General features: G+C 45.5%; 3 protein-coding genes across 3 annotated transcripts; 2 read left to right on the top strand and 1 right to left on the bottom strand.

Moving 5' to 3' along the window:
• The first annotated feature begins 3,622 nt into the window (after positions 1–3,622).
• Positions 3,623–4,549, top strand: LOC121354740 (olfactory receptor 1052-like). The gene has a single exon (XM_041469569.1). The coding sequence runs from the start codon at positions 3,623–3,625 to the stop codon at positions 4,547–4,549; it is 927 nt and encodes a 308-aa protein (XP_041325503.1).
• Positions 4,550–9,540: 4,991 nt separating this feature from the next.
• LOC121354741 (olfactory receptor 1019-like) lies at positions 9,541–10,479 on the top strand. Its single transcript, XM_041469570.1, has one exon. It carries the CDS (start codon positions 9,559–9,561, stop codon positions 10,477–10,479), a length of 921 nt encoding a protein of 306 aa, XP_041325504.1. The 5' UTR covers positions 9,541–9,558.
• A 3,595-nt stretch (positions 10,480–14,074) lies between these two features.
• On the bottom strand, positions 14,075–15,070 carry LOC121354742 (olfactory receptor 8J2-like). The gene has a single exon (XM_041469571.1). It carries the CDS (start codon positions 15,068–15,070, stop codon positions 14,075–14,077), a length of 996 nt encoding a protein of 331 aa, XP_041325505.1.
• Positions 15,071–19,538: the final 4,468 nt, after the last annotated feature.

The following is a 19,538-nucleotide window of genomic DNA, read 5'->3' as shown; positions in this document are numbered from 1 at the left end:
GTGCTGCCGCCCCGCGGGGAGCGCCCGCCACTGCAGCCCGGGACGGCGGGAGCGGCATCCCGGGAATGCTGGGGCATCCCTGGGAATGCTGAGACATCCCTGGGAACTCTGAGACACCCCGGGAATGCTGGGACAGGCCAGGAATGCTGGGGCATCCCTGGAATGCTGGGGCATCCCGGGAATGCTGAGAGACCCCGGGAATGCTGGGGCATCCCTGGGAATGCTGGGACACCCCGGGAATGCTGGAGCATCCCAGGGGGTGCTGAGGTGTCCCAGGGAAAGCACCACAGGGAAGGCTGGGGCGTTCCCTGCCCGGGGCACTCGGCAGCACATCCCTGATGTGGTGCAGAACAAGGAAAGTCCTGGGTTAGTGGTTGGATGTTTCTGGAATGGAGCTGGGAGAGGTGCTGATTGCACCATGGAATCAGGGGCTGCTTTGGCTTGGGAGGGACCACAAGGTCATTGACACTCTCTTGTCTGATTGCACAGCAAAGAACATCCCAAACTGCCTCCTCACCCTCATGGACAGCAGGAATGTCTTCCATAGCTCCTGTTTAGGAATGGCAATGGATGTTGGGAGCTCTGGCAGGAGCCCCTGGAGAGCAGGTAAGAACAGCAATGGGATCATTCCAGCTGCTGCTGGAGGCGGTTTTCTCTATTTAGGATGTTCCTCTGATTTGTGTTTTCACAGGAAATTTCTTGGGTGTATTTGAGAGTAATTCCAAGAATTTGGAAATAGTTGAAAAATAGAAGGGAACAACTGTGAAGGTGATCCACTTATAGTAATTCCAAACTTCTCCAACAACACCATTCTAGAAACCTGGTGAAAGGATAAAGATGCAGAGGACCAAATGTTGTAAATCTCTCCGGATTTCTGACAGAGCAAATCCTACAGTAATCCCAGTAGATGTCTCTGAGAAATTGTGGGATCCTAAGGATTTCCAGGAAAGAAGAAGAAAGACAGAGATGAGGGAATAGGCTTCCACTTAATAATGATTTGCTGGACATGGGAATGATTCTTTTATGTTTGATGCTTCCCTTTTTATTCCTGGAAAATTTTTAAAATTATTTCTTTACTAAATCGTCTAAATTTGGGAGTATAAATTTGAGAGGAAACAAGTTGCCTAAAGAAGCAGAGGTGGGGTGTTCCTAACCAAACATCCAAATTTATCAGTGGTAGAGGGCTTAAAACTAAAATGTGAGTGGAGGTGCCTCCTCCTATGGAATGGAATGGAATATGAATGGAATTTAAATGAAATACCCAAATCCTGACAAGCTTGTATGAACTCCAAAGCCCCTGCAAGTGTTTTAGAGCCAGAGAGGGAGACAAGAGTCTGGAGTCTTTTCTCAAAAACTGGCTGCTGGTTTGTTTTGAGACAAGGGGGTTAGAAATTAGAAGGTAATTGAATAATGGTTTAGACTATGTATATTGCTTGTATATTGTATATAGTTTGAAGAGGCATAGGAAAAACTGTGTATTCCCTGGGGCTGTCCTTATGGAGAAAGGTTTATTTATGTGCCCTTGGTTTATTCACTGTATCTTCACAATGATAAAAACTGATTTCATTGAAGTGCCAGAGGTGCTTTCTGTGTAGAGGCTGAAGGCAGACTTCCTTGCAGCCTGCAACTTCCTCACAAGGGGAAGAAGAGGGGTAGACATTGATGTCTTCTCTGTCCTAGTGACCAGTGACAGTGCCTGAGGGAATGGCCTGAAGTTCTGTCAGGGGAGGTTTAAGCTGGGTATTTGAAAAATGATCCTCACCCAGAGGGTGGTTGGACTGACTCCCCAGACCAGTGGTCAGAGCAGCAAGTCTGACAGAGCTCAACAAACATTTAAACAATGCTCTTGGGTACATGCTGTGACTTTTGGGGATGGGTTTGTGCAGGGCTGAGAGCTGGACTTGATGATCCTTGTGGATCCCTTCCAACTCAGCATATTCTGTGGTTCTCCTGGATTCTTGCAGCCAAACTTCATAGAATCCTGGAATGGTTTGGGCTGGGAAGGACCTTAAAGCTCATCTTGTTCCATCCCCCTGCCATGGGCACCTTCCACTAGACCAGATCCCTCCAACCTGACCTTGAACACTTCCAGGGATGGTACAGGTGAGCAGTGGTTTGGGTCTAAGGAATTTAGAGCAGGCAGAAAGGCGGTTCATCACCTCTGGTGACTGGAACTGCTGATGGATACCCACTCCCATGGGACTGTGCCCCACCAGTGAGATATCCCTCAGCTCACCATGTTTGGTGTTATAACACCAAACACGGCATTTGTAGAGCTGAAATCTCTGGAATGCTCAAAAGTTTGACACAACAGGTGGAGTTTTGAACTGTGGTTGCTTTGGGGAGTCCCCAAAGCCCTGTGGCTTACTCAAATTGAGATAATCTCCTCTGTGTAATCATCTCCAAACTCAGAAGCTCAGAGAAGCAATAACAACCTGCTTTGGGCTTTGTCACTCTCCTGGGGCTGCAAGATCCTCTAAATCCCCAAATTACATGGAAAAATGTCTTTGCTGATGGTATATTTTTAAATTCACCTGCAGAGCACCTTAATATCCACCCTGAAGAGCATCAGGAGGGAAGCAGGGAGACTGCAGTGATGTAGGGGAAGATCATCCTGGAGAACCACGAGTAAGGACAGCACATGCTGAGCCACCCATGCCCTGTCATTTTTCCTTGCAAAGAAGAAACAGCTTCTTCATCTCAGCTCCTACCTGGAGGCTCCTGGACTCCAGTTCCTTATTGTACTCTGGGCTTAGCACCAAATCCAGGTGATCTGCTGCAGGTGTGTGGTGAGGACACCCCATTGGAACACTCCCTCTGGGTACTTCTCACTGACCACAGAGGGCTCCTGGATGAGGACTGGCAGCTTTCCTGTAAGGAATACTTATGGATCTTACTATTGCTGATATAAGGCATGTCCAAAAGGTGATTTTTAATTTTTTTTCCCCCAAAAAGAAATATTTTCAGGAGGAGATTGCTGAGCTTTGGGTGTTGCATGTTTTTGTTTGAAGACTGCAGGAACAGAATAAAGAGCTGGGAAAATCTTTTAGAGCCAAACCAGTGCATCAGGAGGGAGGGGAGACTCCATAGTCAGGAAGTTTTGGGTGCCCCTTCTCTGGAAGTGTTCAAGACCACATTGGACAGGGCTTGGAACAATCTGGTCTAGTGGAAGGTGCTCCTGCCCATGGCAGGGGGTGCAATGGGATGGTCTTCAAGATCCCATCCAACCCAAACCCTTACAGGATTCTATGGAGAAGACAGACAAAGTAGGTGGTTGGCAGATGCCAACACAAGGAAGAGTAATCAATTCTGTGCTGTCTTTTACAGCTTTTATTGGGTTTCTCTGTGTTTCAGGTTGTGCTGGATGATTTCCAAGTCCCAGACTGAAGACACACAGGGGATTGAAGGCAGCACCAAGGTAAAGCTCCTCAGGGTTGTGTAAGCTACAGCTTCTCCCTACCCATGCCATGACTTCCACCCAGCACTGTCTAACCAATCTGTACCTAAACTCTTGTTTTAGATCTCGTAGGGTTGTCTCCAAACAGATCCCACTGCAAAGAGGGTTTTCCAGCTGGAGGAAACCTCTAGCAAGGAGTTGACACACACAACACACTTTGAAGGAATGCCAGGAAGCAATTGCACCCAAGCAAATGAGTTCAGCTTGGCAGGATTCACCGAGGACCTGGCAACTCAGGTCACCCTCTTCCTGCTGTTCCTGCTCACCTACCTTGTCACCATCCTGGGGAACTTGGGGATGATCACCTTGATCAGAGCCAGTCCCCTGCTCCATTCCCCCATGTATTATTTCCTGGGCAACCTGGCTTTTGTGAACCTCTGCACTTCCACCATCATCACCCCCAGGATGTTGGCTGGGGTTTTGTTGGGGACCAAGGGAATCACCTATGCTGGGTGCATGGCTCAGATATTCACTTTTGGCCTGTTTCTGGTCACTGAGTGTTTCCTACTGGCTACAATGGCCTATGACCGATACGTGGCCATTTGCCACCCCCTGCTCTACCCCCTTGTCATGTCCCCAGAGCGCTGCTCCCGCCTGGTGACCGGCTCCTACCTCCTGGGGCTGACCAACGGCGTGGGACAAACCATTGGCATGTCCAGCTTGTTCTTCTGCAGCTCCAGCACCATCGATCTGTTCTTCTGTGACATTTCCATGCTGATCTCGCTCTCCACCTCTGACACCACCCTCAGCCTCATCATCCTAAGGACTTTTTCATCTTTGCTCGGTGTTCCCAGCATGCTGGTGGTCCTGGTGTCCTATGTGGCCATCATCTCCAGCATCCTGAGCATCAGCTCAGCTGAGGGCAAGCGCAAAGCCTTCTCCACCTGTGCCTCCCACCTCACTGCCCTCAGCACCTTCTATGGGGCACTGATTTTCATGTACTTAATCCCCAGGTCAGACACCTCCAGGGGAGGAGATAAATGGGCTGCTGTGCTCTACACTGTGGTGACCCCCATGCTGAACCCCTTGATCTACAGCCTGAGGAACCAGGAGGTGAAGGAGGCTTGGAGGAGACTCAGGAAAATAAAATGAGCTTGGACATTTTAATGTTGTGGCCAGATACAATGGAGATGTGGGTGATATGCTGGGATTTTTGTGAAATATGAAGAGAGACATTTTTGGGGCCTTCTGCACTTTGATTTAGATGATATCAGCTGAAAATAACAATTTCACTCCAGTTTTGGTGTTTGGATGAGGCTTGGAGCAGCCTGGTCTAGTGGAAGGTGTCCCTGCCCACAGCAGGAGGTTGGAACTGAATGAGCTTTGAGGTCCCTTCCAACCCAAACTATTCCAGAATTCTGTGACACATTTGGTGTTAAAGCATTGCATATATATGAAAAAACCCGAAACCCTCCAATCAGTGCCAGGTCCATGGTGAAATCCGGTCCATGGTGAAATCCAGAGTGATGAGACTCTCCTAGAGACTCAGAACAACTTGGGATGGAGGAGAAGCTGCTCAGCTGGATTAAATCAAGCCAGAATCAAGGTAGTTTGCTGCTTTATTGATGACACAAAACTCACAGGCACTCAGGGTCACTCAGCTGAATCCTTTTTTTCCCAAATCTTACCAAAAATTCCCTGGTTATTATTTAGTCTGGCTGCCTGGCTAAATCCCCCTGAGCTGTTTATGCTCCTGTTCATCTTTCCTCAGCTGTGCTGAGCCCCCATGGCAGGCCCCAAAGGGCCTCAACTCACACATCCACAGATGTGGAGACATCATCCTCAAGTTGCACCAGGGGAGGTTTAGGTTGGAAAGGGAAAATTCCTTTATGGAAAGGGCTGTCCAGCCCTGGAACAGGTTGCCAGGGCAGTGGTGGAATACCCATTCCTGGAGGGATTTAAAAGGTGTGTGGTTGTAGCACCTGGGGAGTTATGGATTAGCGGTGACCTTGGCACTGCTGTGGGAATGGTGGACTTGAGGAGCCCAGAGGATTTTTCCAACCTAACCATTTCTATGACTCTGTGATCAGGACCATGAACTGGGACCTTTTTGTGTAACTCCTGCTGTTCTCCCACCCTTCTGCTCCTCCCTGCCACCCTCAGGACATGGTTTAATTTAGGTGCAGACAAAATTGTACATTTTTTCTTTAAATAGGACTAAAGATTTTTTAAAATGTTTTATTTAAAACATAAACCCCCCATAATTTTTAATTGATTATAACATTAAGGCATTTAAAACATAAGCCCCAGAGCAACTCTCTTTGCTCCAGGGGCTTACAGCCATTGTTTGGCAATATGAAAAATATTATCAAAATATTCGATATTTTGATAATATTTTGAAAAAGCATTTCATGGCTTTAATTTCTTTGTCCAACTGGTCTTGCCTTGGCCATCACCTGACCTTTAAACAGGAATGTGTGCCCTTAGTGAATTAAACCCTGAGTCTCTGGCCGTGGCACTGTCACTGTGCATGTTGTGGTTTTGTGCTGGAGCTGCTGCTCTCAAAACCAAAAGGTTTTGGGTTGTTGTACAAATGGGGATTGGGGAAATAAGGGTGAACTGTGTCCAGCTTCTGTGGGAACAGCACCTGACCATGCATGAGAGGAGCTGGAGCCGCCATGTGGGAAGGAGATGGAACGTCCAGCATTGATGTTTGCTCCTGGTGGTGGACACACATTTCTCAGGAGTCATCCTGTGTCCCTGCCCACGGCAGGGCATTGGAATGAGATGAGCTTGAAGCTCCCTTCCAGCCCCAGCCATCCCAGGATTCTCTGGCTGGTACAGTTTACTCCCCATGAGTCTCCTGAACCCACTTTGACGCACACATTGCAAAATGGCTTTTGAAAATGAGGTTTCCTGGTCAAAAATGGGCAGATGGGAACCAGGTAAGCTTGGAAAAGGGAAAATGCTGAGCATTGCCCATGGGGAATAATTGTCCCAGACACGGGGACAGGAGAGCAGCTGTGGAGGCTGTGGTGGCCACCAAGGTGGAGACGAGCCATCGATGAGTGACTTCCTGCAGTGAACCTCTGACTGAGAGCTGGAGGAACAGGGAAGGAAAAGCTTCTTTGGCAGGGTGAGAAGAATAATATGAATTAGAGAAGAATGTAAAAATCTTTCAAATTCAAGCCAAAATCCTTTTTTTGATGTTTCCTCCTGGCAGTGTTGTGTTCACAAATGGCATCTGCCAGGCTCTGCAGGCATCAATTCTGATGTGCTGCGGGCATCCCATCCCTAAAACTCCAGGGAGGAACGTCGGGATGGATCCCAGGGCCTCTGGAGAAGGCTCATTGTGTGTTCAGGTGCCTCAGAGACCCTGTGGTAATTGGTCGTGTGGGGATGGGGTAAAACTTAAATATTCCAGCCACATTAGAGGATGGAAACAGAAAACTTCCTGGTTTTGGCCAGACTGATGGAGCTTGTGGACTCCAGCTCAAGGACCTGTGAGTATCTTAACAATCAGAGAGGATGAAATTTTAAGTGGTTTTGAGACAATTTTTTGCTGGTTGGGGAAAATTGTTCTTCCCAAATGTTTGCAGAAGGATGTAATAACAAATAACTCCAGGAAATTGCAAAGGTTCCTCCTGATTGCAAAACACGTATTCCAGTACATCTGAACCTTCATTCCTAGCTCAAATTTTAGATGAATGTTCCTCATATCAGCAGAATTAGGAGGCAGACTCTGGGCAAATTGATGGAAGGGTCAATCTGAACCTAAAAGTCTTAAATTCAGCTCATCGTTATCACCAGAAAATGTAAAAATAAATTGCAGCAGGAAAGTTCCTGCAGAGTTTTCCCTTCACCTTGATTGGCAATTGCAACACTTCTCTAAACCCCAGGCTGTCTCTCAATTCCTGAATCTCCATTTCTTGCACTAGTTCTTTTTAATTCCCTGTGATCCCAGGAAATTATTTATATATTCCAAAATATACATTTAAATGTATGTAATTACATACAATGTATAAAATAAAATTATATATATTAGGAAAATATTTATATGTATTAAGTAATTACATCTCTAACTGCATATATAAATTAAACCTCTATATTAACTTTTTTATGTAGTAAAATGTTCATATATTTAATTATATATGTATAGTGGTAAATAAATCCTTAAGCTGACATTTAACTTCCTGAAACTAATTGAGTTGTTTTAACTAATGGTGTTTATTTACCAATGCAGGTCTCCTCTTTAAGGAGCTGCTTCCAAAGTCATCCACTCCCAATGGAAATCTCCTCCTCCAGGGCTGGGCAGTGACAAGCCGCTTGGTGTTCCTGTGAATGAAGACTTCAAACAGCAAATTTTTTGGTCAAGTTTTAATGCTCTTTGTGAAGGTAAATTATTCCCGTCTTCCACACTAACACTGGGTTTATTTCTCCCTGGAAATTTTGGTCTGGGAGATAAAATCTGATCAAGCAAAAAGCGCCCTGAGATGTGAGGAAACAGGTGAATTTTAGCCAAAATAAGGCTGCAGGGAGCTGATCTGTTGCAAGGAGAGGGCTCGAGGTGGGAGCCTGTTCTCACAACAGATAATCGTCCAGGCTCAGGATCTCTGAAGTGAAACCCAGGAATTTATCATGAAATCCACAGCTTGGCTTGGAAGGGACCTTATGGATCCTCCAGTGATGACCCACGGGCAGGGTCACCTTGCACTAGCCCAGGTTGTTCCAAGCCCTGTCCAACCTGGCCTTGAAGATCAATCATTGCATAGCAGCACTACCTGGATTATTTCCCAAATTATAAATATTCTGTTTATTTGAACTGTATTATCAGCATCTTACTCCTTCCAGTTAATCATGGCACCACAATATTTTTGGAGTCTCCAGACTTTTAAAACCCTTTTCTTTCTCCACTTCATACTTCTCACAGGAATGACACAAGTATCACCGTATTTAAAGGGTTTTTTAATACAAATATCCTGTTTCAATCTGAATTTCAGTTTCATGGGAAGGAAGAGAAGAAATTTGGTTTATTTTAATTTGTTCTAACTCTCCTAAAGAAAATTTTAAAGGTGTCCTGATCTCTCACCAGTGCTTTGTCTCCTTTGGATCTTCTAAACCAATGAGGTTTGGGGTTGTTTTTTACGTGGTTTTTGTTGTTTTCAGTTTGTTTTTCAAATTCATAATGATTTCTAAAGTCAGGATAAATTACTGTGGTTAATGCTTTGAATCTGATGAGTAATCATTCCCTTAACTTCTTCATAAACCTTCCATTGTGCAAAGTGATTTATCAAACCAAATCAGTGGCTAAGCCAGACTAAAACCATCACAAACAAGCTCAGTAGTGAACTTTGACTACTTTAAAATGTATTTTGAACCAAACAGTAAATTCTGCAGTTCCTGCATCTCCAGGCTGTGTTTGCTGATAAAAACACAGCCATTTTTAACATGCTTGTGCAGAAAACAGGAATACCCTGACTCTCCATCTTGGATTTCTCACAGCATCTGCATTAGGATGGCAACCAAAGGAAATGGAACCACCAGCCTTTTCTTTCTCCACTTCATACTTCTCACAGGAATGACACAAGTATCACCGTATTTAAAGGGTTTTTTAATACAAATATCCTGTTTCAACCTGAATTTCAGTTTCATGGGAAGGAAGAGAAGAAATTTGGTTTATTTTAATTTGTTCTAACTCTCCTAAAGAAAATTTTAAAGGTGTCCTGATCTCTCACCAGTGCTTTGTCTCCTTTGGATCTTCTAAACCAATGAGGTTTGGGGTTGTTTTTTACGTGGTTTTTGTTGTTTTCAGTTTGTTTTTCAAATTCATAATGATTTCTAAAGTCAGGATAAATTACTGTGGTTAATGCTTTGAATCTGATGAGTAATCATTCCCTTAACTTCTTCATAAACCTTCCATTGTGCAAAGTGATTTATCAAACCAAATCAGTGGCTAAGCCAGACTAAAACCATCACAAACAAACTCAGTAGTGAACTTTGACTACTTTAAAATGTATTTTGAACCAAACAGTAAATTCTGCAGTTCCTGCATCTCCAGGCTGTGTTTGCTGATAAAAACACAGCCATTTTTAACATGCTTGTGCAGAAAACAGGAATACCCTGACTCTCCATCTTGGCTTTCTCACAGCATCTGCATTAGGATGGCAGCCAAAGGAAATGGAACCACCAGTGCTCACTTTGTCCTCTTGGGATTCTCCGAGCAGGGCCGTGTCCAGGTTGTCCTGTTTGTGGTGTTCCTGGTGATCTGTGTGATCACCCTGCTGGGGAATGTGGCGCTGCTGGTGTTGATCAGGCCGGTTGCCCAGCTCCACACCCCCATGTACTTCTTCCTGAGCAGTCTGTCCTTCCTTGACCTCTGCTGTTCCTCCTGCATCACTCCCAGGCTGCTCCAGGATCTCCTGGATGAGGACAAGCCGTGTGAGGCCGCGTGCCTGACGCAGTTCTATTTCTACGTGGCCTTCGCCACCACCGAGTGCTGCCTCCTGGCTGCCATGGCGTACGACCGCTCCGTGGCCGTTTGCCGCCCCCTGCTCTACTCCCTCTCCGTGTCCCGAGGGATCTGTGCACTCCTGATGGCCGGCTCCTGCCTGGCTGGGGTCACCAATGCCGCCCTGCACACGGGCCTGGCCCTTAGGCTGAGCTTCTGCGGCCCCAAGGTCATCGGCCACTTCTACTGCGAGGGGCCCCCGCTCATCGCCCTCTCCTGCACGGACCCCGCGCTCAGCGAGCTGGGAATGTTCATCACGGCGGGCTTCAGCCTGGCTGCCACCGTCCTGGCCATCCTCCTCTCCTACACCTTCATCCTGGCCGCCGTGGGGAAGCGCAAAGCCTTCTCCGCCTCCGTGTCCCAGCTGGCTGCTGTGGCGCTCTTCTACGGATCCCTGGTGTCCGTGTACGCCCAGAGCAGCTCCAGGAGCTCCCCGGAGCAAGACAAGGTGGCCTCTGTGTTCTACACCATGGTGATGACCATGCTGAACCCCTTCATCTGCAGCCTGAGGAACCAGGAGGTGAAGGCCGGGCTCTGGAGACTGATGGGGAGGAAACACTCAGCTGAAAAATAGTATTTCCTTTTTTATTTGTGTTTGCTGCCTGGTATTTTAATTTCAGGAATTTAAGCCCTTCTTGACCATTTGTAGAGCTTGAGGACCAGGGACTCTTCATCTCTTCTGATTATAGCTACTTGGGACCATTTCCTTCTTTTAGGGGGAAAAAAAAGAGAAACTTTTCTCCGTCTGCCTGATTGTGACACTCTCTGGTTGTTTAGACATCAGGATAGCCCAGATAATGTAAAAATAAAATGCAGCAGGAGACTTTCTAAAGTGTTCTCCCTTCTTCCCAATTAGCAGTTGCAGCACTTCTCCAAATACCCAGCTGTTTCCCAATCCCTGAATCTCCATTTTCTACACTGATTTTTTTTTCTACTTCCCTGTGATGCCAAGAAGCCAATTATATATTTCAAGGACAAATTTATATATATATTTAAAATTATATATATTAAGAAAAAATATAAAGAAATTCTATACACAAAATTTCTTTATATACATAAAGAAATAGGTATTAAGATCTTTATACATATAAATTTATATATATAAAAAGAGGTGGGACATAAACCCTCAGGCTACCATCAAATTTCCTGAAATTGATGGTGTTTACTTACCAGTGCAAGTCTCCTGCTGAAGGAGCTGCTTCCAAAGTCATCCATTCCAAGGAGAATTTTCTTGTTGCTACCATCAGGGTGGGCAGTGACCTAACTCAAGGCCCAAGCTTGCTCAAAGAGCAGGGAGCCCTCATCTGGCATCTCCTATGGATCATGGTGGAATTGCAACTGCTGCTCCCTATCCTGACATTTTGTTCATATTTTGGTTTTATTATTAAAAAGGCTTTGCTTGGTTTTGAGCAACTGTGCGATTTCCCCTCTAAAATAGAGACAGAGGAAGGAAGAACAAACTGTTGGAACTACAGTGAAACTGAGCACAGGAGGAGCGGCAGGAATGCTGACCAGGAGCAAATATGGGTAGAAACAGTTACAGAATCCCAGAATCATTTAGGCTGGAAAAGCCCTCTAAGATCATGGAGCCCAGCTGTTAACCCAGCTCTGCCAAGGCCAGCACTAACCCATATCTGAGCTCAGTCTGTAGAGGTCAGACCTGAGAGGCCCTTCCGGAGCCTAAAGGGGCTCCTGGAGAGCTGCAGAGGGACTCTGGGCAAGAGCCTGGAGTGGCAGGACAAGGGGCAATGGCTTTACACTGACAGCATTTAGATTGGATGGGGGAAGAAATTCTTCCCTGGGAGGGTGCTGAGGCCCTGGCACAGGTTGCCCAGAGAGGCTGTGGCTGCCCCTGGATCCCTGGAAGTGTCCCAGGCCAGGCTGGCTGGGGCTTGGAGCAGCCTGGGATAGTGGAAGGTGTCCCTGCCCATGGCAGGGGTGGCACTGGATGAGCTTTAAGGTCTCCTCGCACAGTCTGGTGCCAACACATTGACCCTCCAGCTTTTTGGCTCCAGGGCCTGAATCTGACAAACAAAGCATCTGGAGAAGTTCTATTTGTCTTTAACAAAGAAGAAACTTTCTTCCTTGTTTTCCTTAGCAAATTAGTCTCTAATGGCTCATTAAGATGAATGAAAGAAGTTGTTGAAAAGCCCTCTGAGAAGTTCCATGATGATGATTAGGAAACTTTCTTGGCAAAGCCCAAAAGATCTTGTTAAGCTGGTGATCCCTTGAAAGGTGATTGGTCTCCCAGGGTCACTTCTTGCTCTGGGAATGGGAGCAGCATCCCTTGTGCTGGAAATAGCTGTGAGCACCTGTATGGTGGGTCCCTGGAGCTCAGACCTGCTGATGGGCTTTCTTAATTCTTCATTTAAATCTGAAAATCTTGAACTGAAGGAGAGTGGGTTTACACTGGATATAGCAAAGAAATCCTTCCCTGGGAGGGTGCTGAGGCCCTGGCACAGGTTGCCCAGAGAAGCTGGGGCTGCCCCATCCCTGGAAGTGTCCAAGACCAGGTTGGACAGGGCTTGGTCTAGTGGAAGGTGTCCCTGCCCATGGCAGGGAGTTGGAATGGGATGAGCTTTAAAGTCCCTTCCCACCCAACTTTGATATCTATATTTGACATTTATAACTTTATCATTTAATTATACCAATTCCAGCTTCTTCATCCAGGTCCAAATCTACCTTTCCTGCATCCTCCCAGACTTAAAACATCTCCTGCTGTTTTTTTCCCAGAGAACAAGGAGACTACTTACAGTCCATTTACTTTTCAAACAGAAGTGAATTCTCATGTAACTCCTCAGAACACAACATCTACAACACAACACCAAAGGGAAAAGTTTCCACCTGTTCCTGCTGCAGCCAAGGCTTATCCCTCTGCAGAGTCCGAACTCATCCCACCCCCAAAGGTGTCAACAGGTGAGGGACAACCGAAATGAGGGGTGAGGAGGAAGAGGGGGAAGTGTCTGCTGAGCTTATCCAGACCATCAGAACTGTGAAAGAAAGTTGCAGGATTGCACTCAGTTTGCCCTCAAAAACAACAAAGGATATTTATCCTTTGGAATTTGTTAGGATGAGCAGAAAGTAGGAGTTTTTTTCCCATTCTAAGTGCCTGCCATGAAAAGATGAAGGATTGCTGGTCTCTCCCCAGTGCTGTACCTTCTTTATTGAGCTACAATTTGGAGAACTGTTGTTTTGGCTTTTTGGGGCCTTTTTCAGACCCAAACAGCTCCCAACTATCCATAGATCAGGTGTTGAGAATTCTTTCATCTATGGAAACCAAGACACTTAAGTGCTTAAAGTTTGAGTGAAATGCACCTGTTAGGTTTTCAATATGTGTTTTGCATTCCCCTTGATATTCCAAGGTATATCTTGAGATCCTGACTTGCATCAGCTTTTTATCCCTCTAAGTCAGAAAAAAATGCACTTTTAAAACCTTTTATTTTACTCATTTATCAACCAAATTTTAAAATATTCTTATTCTTCCCAAATGCTCCTTCCCACCCCAGCAAATTGGCTCTAATAAATAACTCACAGGTAACAATGAGGAATTTTATTGGAGTTTAGGGATAAGGACAATAATCTTGCAAGAAAAATACATATTGATCAGTGCAAAACAAGTTATAAACCAATAAAGCTGTGATTTGCTTTTCCTGAAAGAAAGAAAAGTTTAATTGGAATAATACCCTGGAATAATTCTGGGTGATTTCTTCCCACAGCCTTGTGGCCACAAAGGAAATTCAAGTTTGAGGCTCCCACTCCTGTTTCCTTCCAAGGAATATGTGACTGTGGGGTCTATTTCTCCAGGATAAATATTGTAATTGAATTTTGTGAGGACCTATGGAAGAACCTATATAAAGCTGTGAAGATCAGGGAAAAATCCATGTAATTTAATTTAACTTTTTTATTCTTGCTTTAGAGGAACAGTTTGCTTCCACAAGGACATGGAGTGGCAGAACAACAGGGAATGGCTTTAAGCTGAGAGTAGGTTTAGATGGGATTGTGGGAAGAAATTCTTCCCTGTGAGGGTGGGAAGGCCCTGGAACAGGTTTCCCAGAGAAGCTGTGGCTGCCCCATGCCTGGAAGAGTTCTAGGCCAGGCTGGATGGGATTTGGAACTGTCTGGTGTAGTGGAAGGTGTCCCTGCCCATGGAGTGTAGGACCAGATGATCCCTAAGGTCCCTTCCAACCCAAACCATTCCAGGACTCCCTGATGCCACGAGCTGCACCTCTCTGATGCCAGCAGAGGTTTAACATCCTCCTCCTGCACTTCCCCAGCGCTGCCTTCACCTCCTTGTTCCTCAGGCTGTAGATGAAAGGGTTGAGCATGGGGCTGACCACGGTGTAGAAGACAGAGGCCACCTTGTCCCGGCTGCCATGCCGTGACGCCGGCTGCAGGTACATGAAGAACAGGGAGCCGTAGAACACGGACACGGACGCCAGGTGGGAGGCGCAGGTGCGGAAGGCTCTGGCCCTGCTGGGCGCCGAGCGCATCCCCAGCACGGTGTGGAGGATGCGGCCGTAGGAGAGCAGGATGACCACGCTGGTGCCCAGCCCGTTGGCGGCGGCCAGGGCGAAGATGGCGGCCTCACTGCCGTGGGTGTCGGAGCACGCCAGCCTCAGCACGGGGCTGGCGTCGCAGAAGAAGTGGTCGACGCGGCGGGGCCCACAGAAGGAGCCCCCAAACGTGCAGCTGGTGTAGAGGAGGGCGCTGAGGGAGGCCACGAGGTAGGACCAGGCCACCAGCTGCCAGCAGGCCCGGGGGGACACCAGCACGACATAGCGCAGGGGGTGGCAGATGGCCACGTGCCGGTCGTAGGCCATGGCGGCCAGGAGGTGACACTCGGCCGTGACAAAGAGAGCAAAGAGGTGGAATTGTGTCACGCAGCCGGCCCAGGAAATGGTTTTATCCCCAGATAACAGATCTGTGAGCATTTTGGGGGAGATGACGGTGGAATAGCAGACGTCGGCCAGGGAAAAGTGGGTGAGGAAGAAGTACATGGGGGTGTGGAGGCTGGGAGCCACCCAAACCAAGACCATCAGCCCGATGTTCCCCACCAAAGTGACGATGTAAATCAACAGGAAGAGCCCAAAAAGAGGGACCTGCACCCAGGGAGTGTCTGTAATTCCCAGGAGGATGAATTTGGGCTGTGTGTAGTTTCCTCCCATGGCCAGGTGTTACCTGCTGAGGCAAAGGGAAGAAATACATCAAAATTATAAAACCCGGAGTTTCACTTCTGGGTCATATTTAACTCCAATTGATCATAATTTTAATTGCCATACTTCAGTATATTCCATATATTTTCCCAACACAAATTCTATACTTTTTGATTTATCAGTTGAGGTGCCTAGAAAAGAACACAGAGCTTAAAGAAACACAGATGGTAAATATGCTATTTTGTGCTTGGATACATAAAATCATGGATTTATTCTGGCACATGTTAATTAATAATGAAGAAAAGAATCAGATATATTTTCCCTTTTGGTTTGAAAGAAGTTTGTTTCAGAAGGCACCTTGGAGAAATCTCTTTGGAGATAATGTAAACCTGGAGTGGGAGAAAGTCCCAGTGCCAGCGAAATCCCAGATTACACCACATAAAGAACATTTTTCCTTTGCTTTTAATTATGAATCCAGTCCATCAAACTGTTATAATATATATCACTCACACTGGATAAAAATCACATGGATAAATTCACATTTTATACCTTTCTGAGCTCCAGCAGGCTGAAACATCCAAAAACCATGGGAATTAAGATAAAGCTTACTTTGAATGGGAATGAATTTTAAAACAATCCAATTCCAGAGGCTGATTTGTTAACAACTGCATTCTGCTGACAAGTCTTCATAACTAAACAAGAATTGTCCTTAACACTTCCATAGATCCATTTATCTTGCTTTAGCTGCCTAAGGAAAACAAAAACCAATTTGCAGAAGCCATTACTCCCATTTATTACAAAAAATCGTACTTTTGGAAGGCTGTTTTCCAGCACAGCCCCAAAAAAGAGGATATGAGGACATGAAGAAGGAACCCAACTTCTTTCTCTTGGATTTACAGCTCCTCCTGTGCCCTCGCTGCAGTGGTGGGAGCCAAGGATTTATCCCAAACGCAGCAGAGAACATCCAGGCTGACGTGGAGAGGGATGTGTTCCTTCCCTGACTCCGACTCTGAGCCTGTGGGTGACAGGCCTGTAAATATGTTCCCTCTGCTCTCCTGGGACAAAACCCTCAGGGCTCCTCATGGCACAGCACATAAACAAAGGAAAGAGGGGGAAAAAAAAAAGGGATAGAATGGAATTCTGAAATCCATTGTGCTTCAGGGATCTCAAGTCCATCACATGTGTGAGCCACATGGACACATGGACACGTGGCACCAGCAGCGACTGGCTGGTCAGAAGGTCCCCAAGTGTCACACAAAGCACCTCCAGCTCTGGAGCTGCTGATGTCGCTCTGTGGACACCAGGCAGGCCAGTTTTCCTTCAAGGATGGGATTATCCAAGGTGAGGTAGCTGCAGCCCAGATGTCCACAGCTGGGCAGGCAACTGGGCACCTTCAGACAGTGATTAACTGTCCCAGAGTGAACTAATTTGCATTAATCAGCCCATCTGGGGGCTCCATCCACACCTTGACCCACAAACTCTATTTAAGCTCAGCCCAAGGAGATTGCTCCCTCTGCAGAAGTCCTGGCTGCCAGTTGAGCAACATGTGCACATCTCTGGATTCCTTTAACCTTGTCTTGATCACAGATCCAGCCCTGACCAGGACTAAACTGGTTTTTGGATGTTTCAGCCTGCTGGAGCTCATAAAGGTATAAAACATTAATTTATCTTTGTGAAATTTATCCACTGTGAATGATATATAATATAACAATTTGATAGACTGGCTTCATAGTAGAAAGGACAGACATCTAGGAGATCTCTGGCCCTAGGATGGCAAGTTATCCATTTATACCCATATGTATTTATGGATATGGGGTTGGAGCACGCTGGGCTAGTGGAAGGTGGCCCTGCCCATGGCAGCAGGGTGGAACTGGATGAACCTTCAGGTCCCTCCCATCCCAAACCATTCCAGAATCGTGTGAAAGGTGTCAGGATCCCCTGTATAAAGGTTATGTGGGTTTAACACATGACACATTCCAGACTTCTGTGATTTCTGGGTTGGATCAGGGAGGCAGCTCCCATGAAAAGCCCGTTCTGGGAAAGATGGAAGGACAACATTCTAAATGGATTAATCTGCAATTTTAACACAGTTTGGAGATAATGAGATATCACCCGTAAGTCAAGTCAATGAATTAATTAATAAATAGCTTCATATTTGAAAACTGGGTAAATTTCCAGGTTCAGCTGAACCAGTCACCTTTGCCCTGTCCTTTTTCCACCCCCAGTTTCTGCCTTTCAAAGCCTTCAAACAAAGCTCTAATTAGTTTTCCTCTTTATGCCCCTGCTGGTTTGCCAAAAACAAAGTCAGGAATATTATCAGTGGAGTTTGTATCCAGAGATTTGCCCTTTGGCAACGGGGAGAAGGGAATAATAACAAAGCAAAGCAAGAAAAAAACTGAAAACCTGAAATTAAAAGATGAAGGGTGATAATTATTTAAAAAGTCCAATTTTTAGGCAAGAAATAAGTCCTGACCAAAATTGCAGCTCCCTCATTTTTTCCACATTCGGGATGAAAACTTGGTGCTTGCAAGGATGACAAATCAACCTGGTTTTTGTTGTCAGAAAAAATCCTTTCCTTGTAAAAAGTTGCATTTCATCTACTTCCAAATTAATTCAATTCCTGGTTTTACATGAACAATTTATTTTTGCTCCTTTGGTGCACCATGGTACTCCGTTGTCAATCCTGAGGGATGTTAAAGAGCCACAAAAATCCTTTTAAGGTATGAAATGGAGAACTGGAAGGGGAAAAAGGTTAAAAAATATCCATCAGTATTTCCTGTATGTCACCACCATCTATTGGACATTGCTGGGAACATGATCTCCTTTTTATTTTACATAAAACCTCCTTTTTTCCTGGAAACCTTGGGCAGCCAAGTGCCTTGTTCTTGCTCAGGAAACTGAGAAGTAGACAATAAATAAAACAATGGCACTGTGTGCCTGATCCCGCCTGGATAATTTATTTTCCAAACGTCAGCTCCTGAGCCTTTTGAAAATATTGGGTGTTTGAAGTTCTCACATTTGGAAACTGTGCTTTAAACTGCACTTTATTTTTTGTCTTAGGACAATTTTCAGCTGATACCTCAGGCTGTCTGAATCCTTCAGGTGGAGTTAGATGGAATATTGGGAATAAATCCTTCCCTGAGACGGTGGTGAAGCCCTGGAATGGATTTCCCAGAAAAGCCATGGCTGCCCCATGCCTGGAAGTGTTTAGGGCCAGGTTGGATGGGGTAATCTTGGTGAATCCTAGGGCAGCTCATGGGAAGCTCTTCTACTGCTTTGCCCAAAGATTTTATGGAATTTGGGTGCCACAATGGAGATCCTCACCACAGGAGGATAGGGTGAACACTCCATTAATTATTCCACACCAACCACCTGCTTCTCAGCAGGAATAAAATATAACCCATGGATTTTAACTGAATTTATTTCCATTCCAGGTGTCCAATCCATCACACAAAGTAAAGTTGGTTGGCTAAGTAAGAAAAAGTGAGGCTGGACTTTAGTCCAGCAAGAAATGGAGGTAAATTCTCTGATGGCAGCAGGTGGATTCTGCCTCTGGGGGGAAATTCAGCCCCAAAAATGTTTGGTTTTCCTTATTTTTAACACCTCTGTCATCTTCATGAGGGTAATGAAAAGCAGCTCTAAATCCTTCAAAGTAACTCCAGGACACCATGGAACACCTGAAAGGGATTCTGGGGGTGAACTCAGCCCTTCACCCAAGGCTCAAGCAATAATGAGGATTTCCAGGTTTGGATCCATTTGTCAGGAGCCAGCAGTGCCTACTCTTGGTTTACTCTCTGGTGCAACTCTGTCAGGCCATAGTTATCCAGCAGAAAAATCCATCTTTTTTTATTCTGTCTGTTGTAGAGTGGGGTTTTAGGAGCTGCTGATCTCTCCCTGGTGAACAGCAAGATGGAACATGAATTTACCTTTTACCTCCAAATCAAGCATCACATCTAAAGAAAAGTGAGGTAAGACAAATCCCAGCTCTTATTCCTACACCAGGAGAAAATACACTAAGGGAAGTCCCATTTTCCAATGCTTTCACCTAGAAAATCTCTTCCTGGCACACAGGGAGCAGATATTTATTCCTCAAGTGCTCAGGCTGGATAGGGAATGGTCAAAAGATAAGAAATAATTTCATTTTCCCAGGAAATACCAGGAAAATCATGGAATTCCACGTGTAAGTGGATTGAGAAGAACTAGGAGGAAGCCTTGCAACTTATTTATGATTTATTTATTTTGATATGGTATTTCCCTTCTTAATGGCTTAAATATGCCCCTGCTTGTAAATACATTGACTGAACAGGGATACTGGTGCCAGGAACTTGTGTTTTTTCTCTTTCAAGCAGAATTTACCTTTTATTGACTGCAAGTTCTGTAACTACTTGACAAAAATTAACATTCTTATAATTATCAATGGATTTATGTGAATTAAACACTTCAGTCTAAAGACAGAAAGCATCTGAACTGCACATATAAA

This window comes from Pyrgilauda ruficollis, unplaced genomic scaffold (genome assembly GCF_017590135.1).
Source record: "Pyrgilauda ruficollis isolate IOZ18807 unplaced genomic scaffold, ASM1759013v1 scaffold237, whole genome shotgun sequence".
Taxonomy (NCBI): domain Eukaryota; kingdom Metazoa; phylum Chordata; class Aves; order Passeriformes; family Passeridae; genus Pyrgilauda; species Pyrgilauda ruficollis.
The sequence above is the reverse complement of the archived record's forward strand: the minus strand, read 5'-3'. Positions and strand labels throughout refer to the sequence as shown.

Bases quoted from the DNA above. Each gene is read 5' to 3' on its own strand.
- LOC121354740 (XM_041469569.1), top strand. From the start codon at position 3,623: ATGCCAGGAAGCAATTGCACCCAAGCAAATGAGTTCAGCTTGGCAGGA.
- LOC121354741 (XM_041469570.1), top strand. From the start codon at position 9,559: ATGGCAGCCAAAGGAAATGGAACCACCAGTGCTCACTTTGTCCTCTTG.
- LOC121354742 (XM_041469571.1), bottom strand. From the start codon at position 15,070: ATGGGAGGAAACTACACACAGCCCAAATTCATCCTCCTGGGAATTACA.